Here is a 14650-nt window from a genome sequence, read left to right as displayed (position 1 = left end):
GCAAGTATGTTTGTGCTTTCCCTTCTCTTTTGAATATTACAAATTTATCAAGCCTTGGTTTTCCTGGGTTGTATCACAGACTCTGCGTAACTGATGCAGTGGTGGGTAGGCGGACTTGCTGCTGTATCCCACTTCGAGGGAAGACGAGAGTGTATCAGGGTACACCCACCAGCCATCCAGAGGTTGTGCAAGGCTGTACGTGCTGTTGCTGTAGCAACAACATTGGCTACTACCAGAACAATGTGTAGGAACGACTGTCCTCAGTAGACTTACCATCTTGGACACTCAGTTTTTTTCAGTTACCCTCTAGACTCGTGAATGTAAATGGGCAATTTGTGCAAATGCCATGTATTTTAATGTCCTCTTTCTGCACTTCTTGGAAGCACACACCCCCTCATGTAAATAGTTTGAAGTCTTTGGTATACAGTAAGCTACAAAGGGTTTTTTAACACTGGGTTGCTCTCAGAAAGCATGAATAATGGATGCCATCTTTCCTTTACGTTGCATTATAACAGGAAGATTTAAAATGTTGCTTAATGTTGTGACGATGGAAATAGTTTTAAGCAATACCTGGAGCACCACTTGAGGATCTGGACTATTTTTCAAGGAAATAATTTCAATGTTCTCTCAGAGGTGAAGATGGGAGGTGGCTGCTTGGGCTGGAGGTATAAAGAATTAGTGATTTATCCTTCAGATTTAAAGAATACAGTGAATGCAGACCAGCCTTAAATCTGTGCCTCATGCTAGACTTAACACAGGAAGCTTCTTTGCATGAGACCAATGGCATCTCATTGATTGTTTTTATCTCCAGATGTTTATTTTCTCTCACATTTTAAATAGAGCGATTACTTCTTCTGAAATGTGATAAACATCTAAACTAACATGTTTATATGTTTAGAAATAATAAAAGTACTCTGGCCACGCTTTCACAAGTGGTTTACATAAAGGTAATGAAAGAACAGAGTGACGGTGTAGCAAGGTGTATATTTTTGTTGTTGATAATACTGTGTATGTCAGTCTCAGTGTATTCTCTGGGATTCTCATGCAGTCCACATGTTGGTGAGATGACATTCTGCCGATAACCTGTATCTCCCCAAGTAATCTTAGATTGTCTGATAGGTTTTATATGCATACAGTACAACATGTGGGTTCTGTGGAAACCTATACAAGACTTTATCGGTACACTTCCTACAACAAAAAACCTTGTATAGCTGGTGTTTGTTTTCTGATCTTTAGGTCATCATGGATTTGAAAAGACATAACTGTGCTGGAATCAAGCCACACATAAACACTGCTGTAAGGGCTACATCGTTTTGCATGTACAATGAATAGCTCTCACGATGTTTCAGTAGACAATGAAGAAAATATAGTGAATGCAAATTAGTGTGGGAATTAGCCCTCTTTCCAGCCACAGAAGTGTGGTGTGAGGCTCCTGAGTACCTGAGCCCGGTCAGCTCTTCCCTTGTATCAGATGTGTTGGTGATTGTTAGAATAGATGGGAACTTGTTTTTTCACCTATTTACTTTACGCCAACATCTGTTTGTATGAGTTATTTTCCTTATCTGTGCTAAGGAATAGTATTTTGTTTCAGTTTAAGGAATCTGTCTAGTATCTGTATTTGTCTGTGTGGGATCTTGGATGTTGTTTAAATCTATTCCCCAATTAGCACCAAAGAGATTTCTTGTTCTTAGTAGTAGCTCATTCTCATATAAAGCGTGATTATGTATGTGTTTGTTTTTTTTTTTCTGACTCTCTTTGGTAGATTGATCTGTAGCCAGGAAGTCTAGTAGTAAAATGAACTCTTATAAAATAACTTCTAAAGGTGTGTATTGCTGAGGGCAGATTCTTTTTTAGTTGTGAATCCTTAATGGCTTTGCTTGTCTTTGAGGTAGCAGTCTCCTTCAAGACAGCTGGAACTTTTTCCCTTTAGGCAGTGATAGGAGATAGGATATGGAGTGGATAGTGCCAGTAATAAACTTATTTGTTTAAGCTCGGAAGAAATGGAGCTAGGGCCATGTATCACAAAGCCTGGTCCTCGTGATTTCATTTGGTTTGGAATCAAGTCTTAAATGGAGGGACGTGTGAAGATGGTATGGGGAACCTGCTGAACTTGTCATGTGGGATGCTTGAAACTTTTGGGGACTTAGTGGGCTATTTGTCATTTTTGTTGGCTTGACTCCTGGGATATTAGACTGTGGGAAAACAAAAAGGGATGGTTGGTACTTTTGGTTGAGGAGAACACCATAGGCAGTCTTGAGGAGACGGGAAGTCTTCATTTAAGAAGTTGATGTAACAAAAAGTCCTGAGAAACTGAACTGAGAAGGTATGAATCAATATATGTTACTTTGCTAATATAGCAAAATAATAATCTAATCTCTCTAATAATATAATCTCACTTCCTCGATTGCTCACTGTGCTTGCTAAGCTCTTCATAGGAAGGAACTTACTCGTTTCTCTGTGGGAAGCTGTGTGAGAAGTCTTTAACTCATGAGGGATCTCTTCTGTGGGATGACTGTTCCCAAGGCATCGTCTTTGTCATCATCCAGGAGCTCAGGAACAGCTTGGGAGGAAGAGAGCCACCTTTTCGGTTGCTAGTGCTGCTTCCTTGATCTCTAGGTTTCCTTGGCAATTGAAGAGCAAAGTTGAGTTAGTACTTGCCTTACAAAGGTGACAGCATACCTAGCAGACCAGCATTGTGTTTTAGGTAGCTTGTTAAAGACTCTTCTTCCACAGTAAGGAAAAACCTGCTAGGCTTGATCTCTACTTCAGGCATATGGGAATTACCAGAGGGAGGGAGCAGGCTGTCCTCTGTGGAGGTGCTCATGTAGTGAGGGATGTGACCGAATAGGTCAAGTGTCCCATCTGTTCCACAATAGTTCTGGTCATTATAGTGGAAACTCAGTGCAGTTGCAAGTTTGGATGCTGTCATTGCCCATAAGCAGCAGCCTTTTGCCATGTAAGAGCACCATAACAAACGCTTGGTCAAAACAAAAAAAAAACAACAACCCAGCACTACAACCCATAAGGTGTATGGGGAGAAATCTCTCACATTCCACCTGAAATCCAGTTTTGAAATGTTGGAGTGTTGTTCCTTGCAAACAAAAAGGGTGAAGCATAGTTGTGTATTTGGTCACCATCTCTTCTAATTGGCTCGCAGTGTTGTAACAGCCTTGTATATTAGATAGCTGCTGCTGGCTGTCCTCAGGTGATGCTTCCAGCTGCATAGATTTTGGCCAATGAAGGACTGCCACGAGCCTGCTGAAGGTATACTTGACAACTTTTTTTATTAAAGAGAAAATCAATTATAAGTTCAATAGGAATTATCCTGTATGCTTTATATAAATACCGAGATGCAGCGTAGCAGGCTGCCAGTTACCTGGTCAGAGCCACCTAGTCCATGTGGAATCAGGGAGCGTTGGTTGGATGTCGAAGCTGGATATGTAAGATGTGTGTGGCTGAAGACTCTGCTGGTGCGTGTCTGTGTTTCTTGAATAACATTCATACGTTATGATCTTTTCAAGTTCAGTGTTCCTCTGTGCCTTGATAAACTGTACTGAAACTAAGCTGTGGTGTGCTATGGGGCTGAAGTTTTTCAGAGTTGTTGGGAGCTGGGGGGGCATACAGCCCCCTTTGTGTACCTTCTTCAAGGGAGAATAAGGACTGATCTCTCCTCCTCTCACCATTGCACCGTGTAGAAAATGTAGGTACCTATTTTAGGATGGGATCATTTAAATGAATTCCTGCTTGTTACTTTTAGCTAGAACAGTAATCTGCCAGTCGCAGTAGAGAATGCCTGGATTCAGGTTTTTGCCAGCTACATACTGCCTGTTGTGTGCGTGTAGAGGTCAGATGCTATTGGTTTTCTCCAAGTGGCAAGTAAAGAGCTGATAATGCAGGGACAACAAAATTATCTCATGACATTGTGGAAAGATAATTGCTTTAGAGAAATGGAAGTTTTAGGTTAATGATGAAATATAATTTGATGGTGTTTAATATCTAGAAAGAAATGGGGATGTTTAGTTCCGAGTGTGGACTTCCCCCCCCCCAGTAATCTGTATTTTTTTCATTTGGTTGAGAAAATAACTCAAGCTTAGTAGATAGACTTTTCTTCCCTGTAGCATTCTGTAACCTCTGACTCTACCTTGGCTGCCTAAAAGCCAGTATTTTAATACGAGCCTTCTGTGAAGCTTTGGTGTCTCCCGGCCCGGTGTTTGCAGCGTGACTTCACTGCGTGTTTCTGACACGCAGAAGTGAAGGAATTCGCTTTTCCCGGGGGAATACTCTGGGCACGGGCCACCTGCCGCTGCAGCTCCTTCGGCCCGTTGAAACGAACGGTCCCGGTCCCCGTCCCGTGTGTCCCGTCCCGTGTCCCCCCGCCCGCCCTCGCCGCGGTGGGGCGGCTCACGGCGCCAGGGGGCGCCCGCCGCCTGCGCACCCGCGGAGTGGCCGCGGGCGGTGCCAGGGCGGCCCCTGGCGGTACGGGCGGCGATCCCCGGGCGGAGGGAGGCGATCCGCGGGCGCGGCGAAGCGCGGAGAGTTACCGCCGCCGCGCTCGGGTTCCGCGGGAGCTGCCGGCTGGCGCTGGGCGTTGTAAATACGCCAGGGAACCGGCCGGGCGCCGTCTGTGCTGCCGCGGTCCGTGGAGAGCGCGGCTAACCTCGCAAACGGCTTTTTTAAATAAAGGTTTGGGGGAGGGAATGGGAAGCTTGTGCTTTAGCAGCTTTTTCTCTTGAAAGCGGTGCTCTGTATTTCGGGAACTTGCCCAAAAAAGCTTCTTCGGGCGTTGCTGCGAGAGCAGGAACAGGATATTGCCGCAGTCCGGGCAGGGCTGTAAGTGCGGTGGGGAAACATCTGCCGTGCTTCATCTGGGGCCTCCTTTGCTGACCCTGCGTACCCAGACCGCCCGGTGGGGCCGCCGGCGCTGCCTGTGCACCCTTTAGTCATTTTACAGGTGTCTCCAGCTGGATCTTCTGCGCTGCAGAAGGGTTTGTGAACGGGGCTTTGGTGAGCTGTGCCCGCTGTGGTGAGGGCCGCTGGAGGGCTGGGGAGTCACCTTTCCTTACTGCGAGTAGTGATGGGGGAAAGACAGGAGGCAAAGGTGTTGGGTGGTTTATGGATGTTTTATAGGCTGTCAGACTATAAAGTGATATCTTTACTAGGAAAAAGATTTGTGAAAGTGACTTGCAGATATCGTATTATATGGTTACCATATGATACAGCTTATTTACAGATACAAAGTAGGGTTTCTGTATGATCAAGCAGAAGCTTTGGTTCAATCTCCTCTTTTATTTCTCCCTGTTTCAGAAATAATTACCACTTGCAGTATGCATTAAACCGTAACAGTTTCCTGTCTTGTCAATCAGTCGTTTGAAAAGAATAAGTATAACTCAGTTACTCGGCTCAAGCACGTCCTGTTTCTGTGCAGCAGTTCATTTGCCAAGACTGCCTTTCCCCTCCATGCTTTGCCTCTGCGGAGAGGTGCTTTTTCAGGTAAGCTTTCAGCTCAGCGTGGCCCTGAGAGCAGAAGCTTTGTGTAAAAGCCTTCCAAGGAGTAGAGGCTTATTTGTGGTTTCCCTGCAGTGAACAAAGCCGACTCTCCAGCACTTCATCTGCAGGAACCAGCCCTGCTTCTCAAGCCTCTCTATTGGGACAGCGGTGGATGACAATGTGATTGTGCAGAGGGTGATCTCTATCACTTACTGGGAATCTAATGAGCAATGTTTATTTGTTCTGTCTTTTTCTAGGAACTGAATGTAGTGCCCTTGAAAACCATGTTTTGAAACGAGACCTCGTGAGTGGCACAAGATTTCTGTATTTGCTTTCTCTGTGTCCTCAGTCAAATAGCCCACTACTGCACTGAGGTTATTAAAAAAAAACCCTAATCCTTAAATAAGTTTGACAACATAACAGCATAAGTTTGTTATCAATCAAGCTGAAATCTCTACCTTACAGGAATAAAGGCTAGCAGGTGTCCATGCACACCTCCAATGTCTTTATAAACACCTGGACAAACCCTTACTTAAGTTTTGTGCAGGTGTCACTGGATTAAATCTGCTTGGGCAAGAAGAGAGTTCACTGATGGTGTGCCTCGTGCTTGGGGGACAAGACTTAGAAATGTGGTAATTCACCCTGCAGACCTCTGAAAAACACTGTTCTTGTGTGAACAACATCAGGTCAGTGTTTTCAGCTGCGAGGCAGGTGTTTGAGCAGAGTTGCAGTTCTTGTGCACTGTGTGGATTTGCAGAAAGGAGGTGCAAACTTTCTTTCTAGAGACTGGAAGGATTTCTTACGTTTTCTACTCGATGTATGTAAAACAAGCCTGAGAAGTGTATTTTGTAAGTCAGCATTCCTGTTAATCTCTTACTTCTGTCACTACTACACCTGTTGTGGACTTGCCTGGCTTTTGTGGAGACACTTAAGAAGGCTGGAGCATCCTGGTGGCGGCACGCCCTGCTGTGATCGGGGGTGAGGCGGGCACGGCCTGATGCTGGACACTACCCTGGAGTCAGTGATCTGTTTGTTGCAATGTTCTGTGTGCGCAGAGGAGACCGGCTTTTGGGATTAACCTGGAACACAGGTTAAACTGTTCTGCTCGTAACTCTTTTGGCAACTGTTGGAAGTAAAATACATACTTAATAGAAGAAACCAAGGAGCTTTTAAGTGTTCAAAAACTCCCTCTCTCTGCTCCAAGTTTTCTGACCCTTGTAACGTAACTCCTGTAACCCCTCTGCTGCTCCCTGCTTTGGCTATCAACTCAAAATCAGGAAGAAAATGCTAGGGTGAAAATATGCAGGTGCCTACAGTTGAAAACTGTAATCAGTCTTGAAGAGAAGGAAATCGACTTTGAAAAGAGGGTAGGGCAGGTCAAGGAAACGTGATTTTGGAAAAACAGTGCTAACTCTCCGTGGGTGTCTCACCAAATGTCTCTGAGAACTGATTTTCAGTTGTTTAGAAAGCGATGTTTTAGCTTGTAATGGAATACAAAAACTAAAAATGATCCTCAGATGCTCAGTTTGAGTAGTGTATATATATAAAAAAATATATATATAACGTATGGACCTTCATTTGTATTTAAGCCAGTGTCATATGTCTGAGCGCCTGAGAGTGAATTGCACTTTACTACCATTATTTTCAGTGTGTTGCATTTATCTTCTATAAAATAGAGATGTATGTAATAGTGAAATACTGAGCTTTTTTAGGACTTTGCTCAGCCCAGTTAGAGAACTGGCTTTCTCTCGGTTGTAAAGCTGATGTGGAAATGTGACGGCTAGATGTTGTATTCGGCCACACCACTGCTCTCACTGCAGCACAGGATCTTTCCAGTGTAATTTGTGCATAGTTGGTTTTTGGTAGCCAAACAAGATGTTAGAAACCTATTGTTTATTTATGGTTTTCTGCATCGATATTCATTTAGCCTTCAGGCCAAAACAGAGTTTAATTGGAGGAAATGTATCGTTCAGTGCATGCCTTCTTAGAGAACACATTGCAGGCTCCCTGGGCGTTTATTTGAGGGCTTTATAAAAAGCCGCTTTCCCGCAGGTGCGTTGCTCTGCCTGGGGCAAACGCCATCCCCCGCCTGCCCACCCCCGGCTTCCTCCTCCCGCGGCCGGGGGCCGCCCGCAGCGGGTCGCTGGGAGGAGCCGATGGGAAAAACAAACGGCGCGACCCGGGCGCAGCCCGCCAGGCCGCTGCCCCAAGGGCCTGGGGCGGCGGGAGGTCGCTCCCCTGAGGGCGCGGGGGCGCCGCCTCGGGGCGGAGTGCAGCCCCGCCGGGGCCTTTCGGCCTGAGGGGCCTCGGGGCGGCCGGGGCCGCCGCCGCAGCGCGGTGCTGCGGGCGGGGGGGCGGCGGCGGCGGCGGCTGCTTCCCGCGCCCGGCCTCGCCCCCGCCGCGCTGAGGGGCGGTGCCGCCCCGCCCCGCCCGCCGCCACTGCAGTGGGAGCCGGGAGGCGGGCGAGGATGGCGGCGGCGTCGCCGGCGCGGGAGCTCACGCAGAACCCGCTGCAGAAGACCTGGGAGCCCTACGACAACGGGCTGCCGGCGGGGCACAGCGCCCAGCGCGGCGGTGAGCGGGGCGGCGGCGGGGGGGGCCGGCCCGGGCCGCGCTGGCGGAGCCCCGGCGGGCGGCAGCTGTCAGCGGGACCCCCGGGCGGCCGCTCCTCCTCCTCCTCGGTTGGGCCGCAGCCGGGCCCCGCGGAGCCTCTCCCTGGGGCGACTCGGCCTCAACGGGGTGCGAGGAGAGCGGCGTGAGGGGCCGGGGCCGGGAGGGCCCCCCGCCGCCGTCCCCGCCGAGCGCGCAGCCCGGGCTCATCGCGCTTCTGGTGCGCAGGGCTCGGCTCATGGTCGCGGCGGGGACGGCGGGTCTCTGGGTGAGGCGGCCGCGGTCCCCCGTGGAGGGTCGGCTCAAACGCCGAGGAAGACAGAAAACCCCGAAGCGGCTGGATCTGTGCCCAACGGCTGGCAACAAAGCTTGGCTGGGAAGAGTATCTTTCCTAGTTGCTTTTGTTGGTGGCTTCTCTTTTTTTTTTTTTTTTTTTTTTAAGCGCTCTGGTTCCAAGCAGCCTTTCCGTTCAGTATATTCTTCCTGAAGAGAGGCCTAAAAATGTCACTGTATTTTTGTTAGTTTTTTTTTTTTTTTTCTTTTAAGGCCAGTGCTGTATCAGGCCGTCTGTTGTATGAGTTAATGGCTTTCCTTATTTTGAGGTGCAGCCAACCAAGTCATCAGCCTCTAAAGGCTTTGGCTGTGCAGTTTGTAAACCATAGTTTATTAACAAACTTTGCCTCGCGGGTTTTTTTTTCTTCTCACCCCCCCCCCCCCCCCCCAATAACTGAGGTTCAGTACACGGCAGTTTTGCAGACAAAAGGGGCTTTGTAGTGTGGAATTGTTTTTATTTGTCATGCAAAGAGGCTTCGCTGACAGAGCTGAGGGCTCTGCTGGAATGGCAGGCGTCCATGGGCTGCTGCCTCTCGGCTCTAGTCTTGCTTTGGTCCAGCCCTTGCTAAAAAAAAAAAAAAAAGCCTAAACTTCCTCGGTTTCTGCTAGGCAAGCAGGCGTGCTTTTCTGTGTGAACTGAATTACTCCAGCATCTGAAAAATAGTAGGTGTTAAGAGGAGATGAATGCTGAGGTAGGAAAAGGGTGAGAAAGTGTGTATAATTGCTCTTGTAAACACGCTAAGGAGAATGCTTCGTTTTGGCCTTAATGTGGACTCTCTTTTCCAAACAAAATAACATTTGTTACAGCTTTGACACACTGTATTACAAAAAAAACCCCGCAAGAACAAAATTGCATGTTGGTCACGTGTAATCTGGTGACGTACAGAGTCTTGGCAGAGTTACTTAGCTTCTCTTGACTATAACTTAAAATTATTTCACGTATCTTGTTTTTTTGTAGGATTCTGTAATTTTTTATACCCAAGACCCCTTATACTTGAAAAAACTTTTGGCTAAAAAACCAGATTTGGAAATACATTTTTTAATCCTTTTGCTTGCGTTTGCTCTTGCAGCTCTGCCCATGATACGTCTGCAGTCATTTGTAATACACAAGAATTGCAAACAGCCTAGAGAGGAGCAGAACTTACTCTTCCTTGATAAAACCATCTATCTTGTTTCAGCAAACTGGGAACGCTTTGTAGTTTTTCCCGTGCAAGGGTGCTGCAGAGTCCCTTATCCTCAGATTTCCACGTATTGTGCATCGCCCCGTGCTCTGATGAGGCAGTGTGACCTGTGGGCCCTGTAGCCGTGCTGCAGCAGCTGAGGATGGACTGCCCAGACCCGGTGGTGTGGGGCAGGCAGGGTTGGGTTGACCTGTTCCAGTTCTCTGCTGCTACAGGTAACTGTTAAATGTTACTGTTCAAAAAATATAAGCTCAAGTTGAAAGTGGATTTCTTGTCCTCAAGAGCAGCTTTCCAGTGGAAGCAGTGAAGCTAGTTGCTCTGATGTCTTCTGAATTTCTAGGCTAAGTATGATGAACTCTTCCTGTCTCCTTTGGTTGGTTTTTTTATTTCCTCGTTCATGCTGATGATCTTTATCTGCTCTACTTTAAGTCTTACTTTATCTTTCTGGAAGGTGGGTGAGTAGAATTATGCATATTTCCAGTTGAGGACTCTGCAGATACATCTTCAGAGGGACTTACCTGTGTTAGCTGTTTTTAGTGTGATTTTTCAAAATTGTAGCAACTGAAATTATCTGGGAGAGAAGAAACCTGGCTAGCTGTGCCAGGGTTTAGCTGTCATGGGGCTTTGAAGAGCTAGTTATTTTAGTCTGTGCATTATGAGGTCTTCAAGGAGGAGTTCTGGCTGCGTGCAGCCTACTGAGCAGACTGGGCTTTTACAGACCAGTAAAATGAAGGTGACTGTTCTAAATGACCTTCCAAAGACTTTAAGGCAGTAGAAATGCACGATTTTTGTTAGTAACTGCCACTTACCTTTTGTGGTCTTTTGTGGAAGGTTTTGTCTATAAATAGGTTGCAGTAAAGCTACTCTTGGCATTGGATGTCAGATTGCTTCAAGCTCTGTAAATCAAGCAATGGGCTACAAACATGGACGTAAAAAATAAATAGCAAAACATGGACGTAAAAAATAAATAGCAAAGTGTGTTACAGTGAGAGTTGTTTTGAGAGCCTAGCAGAGGATCTTTAGAGAGTGAGAGATAAATAGTGACGTTCCTGTGGTTAAACATTATTTTTCCCTGTACTACAGTTAACGGTTTTGTTTCCGTAAAGCTGTTGGAATTTGGTCATCCTAATAATTTTTATTTGCTGTTGGTACAGCAGTATGAATGTACATCAGGTCCAAAAAAGAAAGTATGAAATGAAGATTACCTTTGATCTAAAGAACTCTACCCTTTGAGCTCATGCTGCTTATGTGTATTTGTACTCCCAACCCTAGGAACTGAAGATGGAGAAAGCTGATGAGGTAAGGGCAACACCCAGCCGTAGCCTGAGGATCAGAATGTGTGATGGGGCTGTCGCTGTTGGCATCAAAGCTGTAGGAAGCGAATGGTAACCCGGAGCAAGTGGATGGCAGAGCTGCTAGGAGCAGCTGGTGGCACAAGGCTGGCTAGAGGACAAATAAGAATTCTGAATCCCTTGTACCAGGGTGATGTTAGAAACTGGTGATGTGGACAAAAAGAGGAGAGACAAATTAGGAGATAATGGACTTCTTCAGGTATGGGAGCAGGATGCTCTTCAGGAGGAGCAGCAGGATGGGGTACTCATCCCTGCAGGATGCAAAGAAGGGTGACCAATTGTCATCATTGATCAACAGGAAAAAATGGATTAGTAATAGTTAAATTGGAGAAGTGATAGGGGAAACCAAGTAGGGCTAACCTTGTTTGGAAGGGTGGTTGTGTTGACTTAAAGATATTTGTGTGTGAGCCTCTAAATAGTACAGGGATTTCAGAGGACAGGCCTTGAGTCAAAGGCCATAGAAACAGCAGGAATCTTTCATAAACTTCAGATGGCTAACGGTAGCAGCTTGATACAAAAAGCATCTGTCCTTGAAAGTTGACTTAAAAATTTAACACAGATAAGGAAAAAACAAAATCTCATTTTGGGTAAAAGGAAGGGCAGTTTATAATATGTTAGGTAGTAGATGAACTTGAAAAATACCAATTCTTGTCTCTGATTTCACAAGCTCATGTGAGCTTTGAGGGCTGATGAAATGCTGCACAGCTTATCTAGGTTGTTCAGTGTCCCAGTTTAGTTTCACAACCTTCTGCATCTTGTGTTATTTCACAATAGAGTCTAAGAGGCAAGAAGTGAGCGAGTAGTTTCTTCTTTCCTTGACTGTTAAGTCTTAAACTTTAGAAGGATGGGCAGTCATAATTCTACTCTGAGCTGCAACTTGCTGTGTTGTTCAGTAGTATATAAGAAATTTTTAAGGGGAATAATGACTTTGCTTAAATGGCAATACTTGATTTTAATGTTCTTCACTTGGCCGTTTTCCTTCAGTGGTTGGTATTTTGGGCATGTTTTTTGTGTGTCCCCTCTAAGAGAGGGGATGCATTGTACGTTTCTTTTTGATGCTGCTGTTTATAAACATGAAGTCTTACACGCATATATTACAAATATCTATTTAAAAAAATGGGTAAAGTCGTAGAGCATCTTTAGCAAATGATGGCATACAACCCTGTAAGTTTTGTTTTGTTGTTCTGAATGTGTATGTTCCTCTAGCAAAATTAACGTTGATAGCACATCCACAGGTTGGGACTGTCAGAAACCCTTAGGAGTTACATACGTGAAGCAGTATTAAAAACCAAGTTTGTTTTCTCAAGGCTAGATTGTATAGAGAGATTTCTGGAGGTAAACCAGACAATCCAGTGAAAAGAAGCTGAGAGGAAGTTGCACTTAAGAGTCTGCCTTGGCTCTGCAACTTGCATGTGTATAACTACTTTTGTGCTGCAAATTGTTTTTCACATAAAGTGAATGATGTTGAGGTGCTGTGAAAAGGGGAACTGAGCATTGTGCCACTGAGAAAATACTGAACTAAAGACGCTTTTTAATTCCAGGAGTTAGATATGTTTAACTTGTGGTTTGTTTGGGTTTTTTATCAGTCCACTTCCTCATGTCAAAATTGCTTACATTTCTTCAAAGGGAGTTGTAACTCTTGAGACACTGACATTTTAAATACTATCATTGGAATGAACGTTTCTCCCCCCTTGCAGTGAGTGTTGGCAACATTTTGTTTTGAAAGCTGTGGTTCAGTCGGATAATGTGAATTATTTTAAACTTTTGAGTATTTGGTACATCCTTGGAACTTTGCATTTTGTTCTGGTCTTTTTTACTGAGCTAATGAGCAAAATTAAGCTTTGTTGATTACACAGGATTGTAAGGAAGAAAACAAAAACCTGTGTCTGCTGTACTGAGTCTTTGTGTTGTTGAGAATGCTACACTGAGATACAGAAGAAATAAAACGGTTGCTTTGTCTGCTTTCATTTTTAGTCCTGTCATTTAGCTGTTAACATCTGCTGTTTTGGCCAGCAAACGCGCCTTTGACTTCTACTTCCAAATGCATAGGTGCGCTTGTCACTAAGTGGCACCTGTGTGAGTGGCATTAGACTGCAACCACTGTTGGCCATCTAAACCAGAACACCAAACATTTTTTAGTGCCCTGAATTTTAGATTGCGAACTGGCATCCTCTTGTTGAAGACAAGCACTACTCGCTGGTATGTGCTGCAGCACCATGTACTGCATAGTGGTGTTTACAGGGCTGTGGCATTATGTAGAAGCAGAGTATTTAAGATCACTGGAATTGGTGATATTCCATCTTTTGGCATGCAGGACATCTGTCTTGCTGGTATCTGCCTTTAAAGAGGAGAAGCACTCTTGGTCAGCCTGGCACCTAATCAGAATATGATTGCAACTTGTTTGATTGGGATCGGCAGATAATTCCCTCGGTTTCTGCTGTATGGCCGCACGCTAAATAGCAGTGCACAGAGTGATCAGAGTAACGGATTAGGCGTGTATGTTAAACTGTATGCATAGGGCTCTAATAAAGGTAATTTTTCTAGCTGTTGTACTTTCTTTGAGAAAATTTGTGTGAAAACGCAAGCCGTGCCAGACTCGCACACTGACTGCTTGGCAATGGGAGGAAATGTCCTTCTTGGATGTTGTTACAGTTGTGTTGATCTGGTTTGCTGCTCAGTGAGAAGATCCGTTACAAACCAACACGGGCAGTAGGATTTAGTTTAGAGAGCGGTTGTTGGTGTAATCTGTGAAGCAACTATATAAGCAAGTTGCAGGTTTCTTCACGGTAGCTTGCTAGTCCTTAGTTTTGCAAATTGGAGTTTTGCTCCAGTATAGGTTTATTGTTACACTACCAAAAGACAAATGTTCTGGGAGAAGGCTAAATTTGACTCACCCAAAGACAAGGAAAAAAACCCAAACCACCAGGTGATCTAGGTATAATGTTAGTTGGTAAATTCTGTCTGGAATGGGTAGAAAAGCCTGTTTCAGTTAGCACAGTTCCGTGCAGAGTAGGTGGACCTGAGGCTGTTGACAGAGCCTTTCTGTACAGATCCTGGTTTGTCCTTTACAACTCTTTATTTCATGCTTACACTGGAAAATTGTTTAAAGCTTGACCTAGATATTTTAGGTGAAGAACCCTTCAAACTGGCTTTGAAGAACAAAGTCTTCTCTTAAAATTTCTAGGAGCTCAGGGATTCCTCTCATCTCAATATTTTATTTTATTGTCCTTAAAACTAGAAGCAAAGCTGGTACGCTTGGTAAACACTGTACTCTTTGCACTTCATAGACTTTGTTTCCCCAGAGCTGTCCTTCCTCCTCTTAGAGAGGTGGTTCACAGTCCTGAACTTCGGACAAAGAGGAAGGGGGACAAGAAAACATTATCCTCTTTGTTTATAAGCTTCTGCACAGAGGCACTTACTCTGAGGGCTTTTATCAGTGTCCTTTTGGAGATATGGCTGTGTTTGTACAGATTGTTTTGGTTTGCATTCAGTTCCCTGTAACTTTCATTACATAGAGTAGTAGACTGTTTCATGAGTTTGAGGTACGGTTTTGCCTCCTCTCTTCATGAAAAGTGGTGTATTTTTAATGGGTTTGGGGTTTGCTTTTTTCCTTTTCAATGTGCGTTTTAAGAAAGTGCATCTGTCTTTGCTAATCTGTTTGTTCCTTTTGGGTTTACTGTACGGAGT

At 45.1% G+C, this 14650-nt stretch overlaps 1 protein-coding gene across 9 annotated transcripts in view; it reads left to right on the top strand.

Moving 5' to 3' along the window:
• LOC141928359 (6-phosphofructo-2-kinase/fructose-2,6-bisphosphatase 4) overlaps positions 1 to 14650 on the top strand; it is a 53514-nt gene that overhangs the window by 7940 nt on the left and 30924 nt on the right. For 3 of the 9 annotated variants that reach the window (XR_012624736.1, XM_074836432.1, XM_074836431.1), the window contains exon 1: positions 7916 to 8061. The exons of 4 other annotated variants lie outside the window; for them this stretch is intronic. Coding sequence is in view for 3 of the 5 variants with exons in the window: in XM_074836432.1 (XP_074692533.1) it covers positions 7956 to 8061 (106 nt within the window). In the remaining 2 variants the exon portion in view is untranslated. Of the gene's footprint in view, positions 1 to 7915; positions 8062 to 9707; positions 9827 to 14650 lie in introns of those variants that run through there. 2 more of the 9 variants (XM_074836435.1, XM_074836433.1) reach the window with 2 other exon arrangements.

Source organism: Strix aluco, chromosome 11, assembly GCF_031877795.1.
Source record: "Strix aluco isolate bStrAlu1 chromosome 11, bStrAlu1.hap1, whole genome shotgun sequence".
Taxonomy (NCBI): domain Eukaryota; kingdom Metazoa; phylum Chordata; class Aves; order Strigiformes; family Strigidae; genus Strix; species Strix aluco.
The sequence above is the reverse complement of the archived record's forward strand: the minus strand, read 5'-3'. Positions and strand labels throughout refer to the sequence as shown.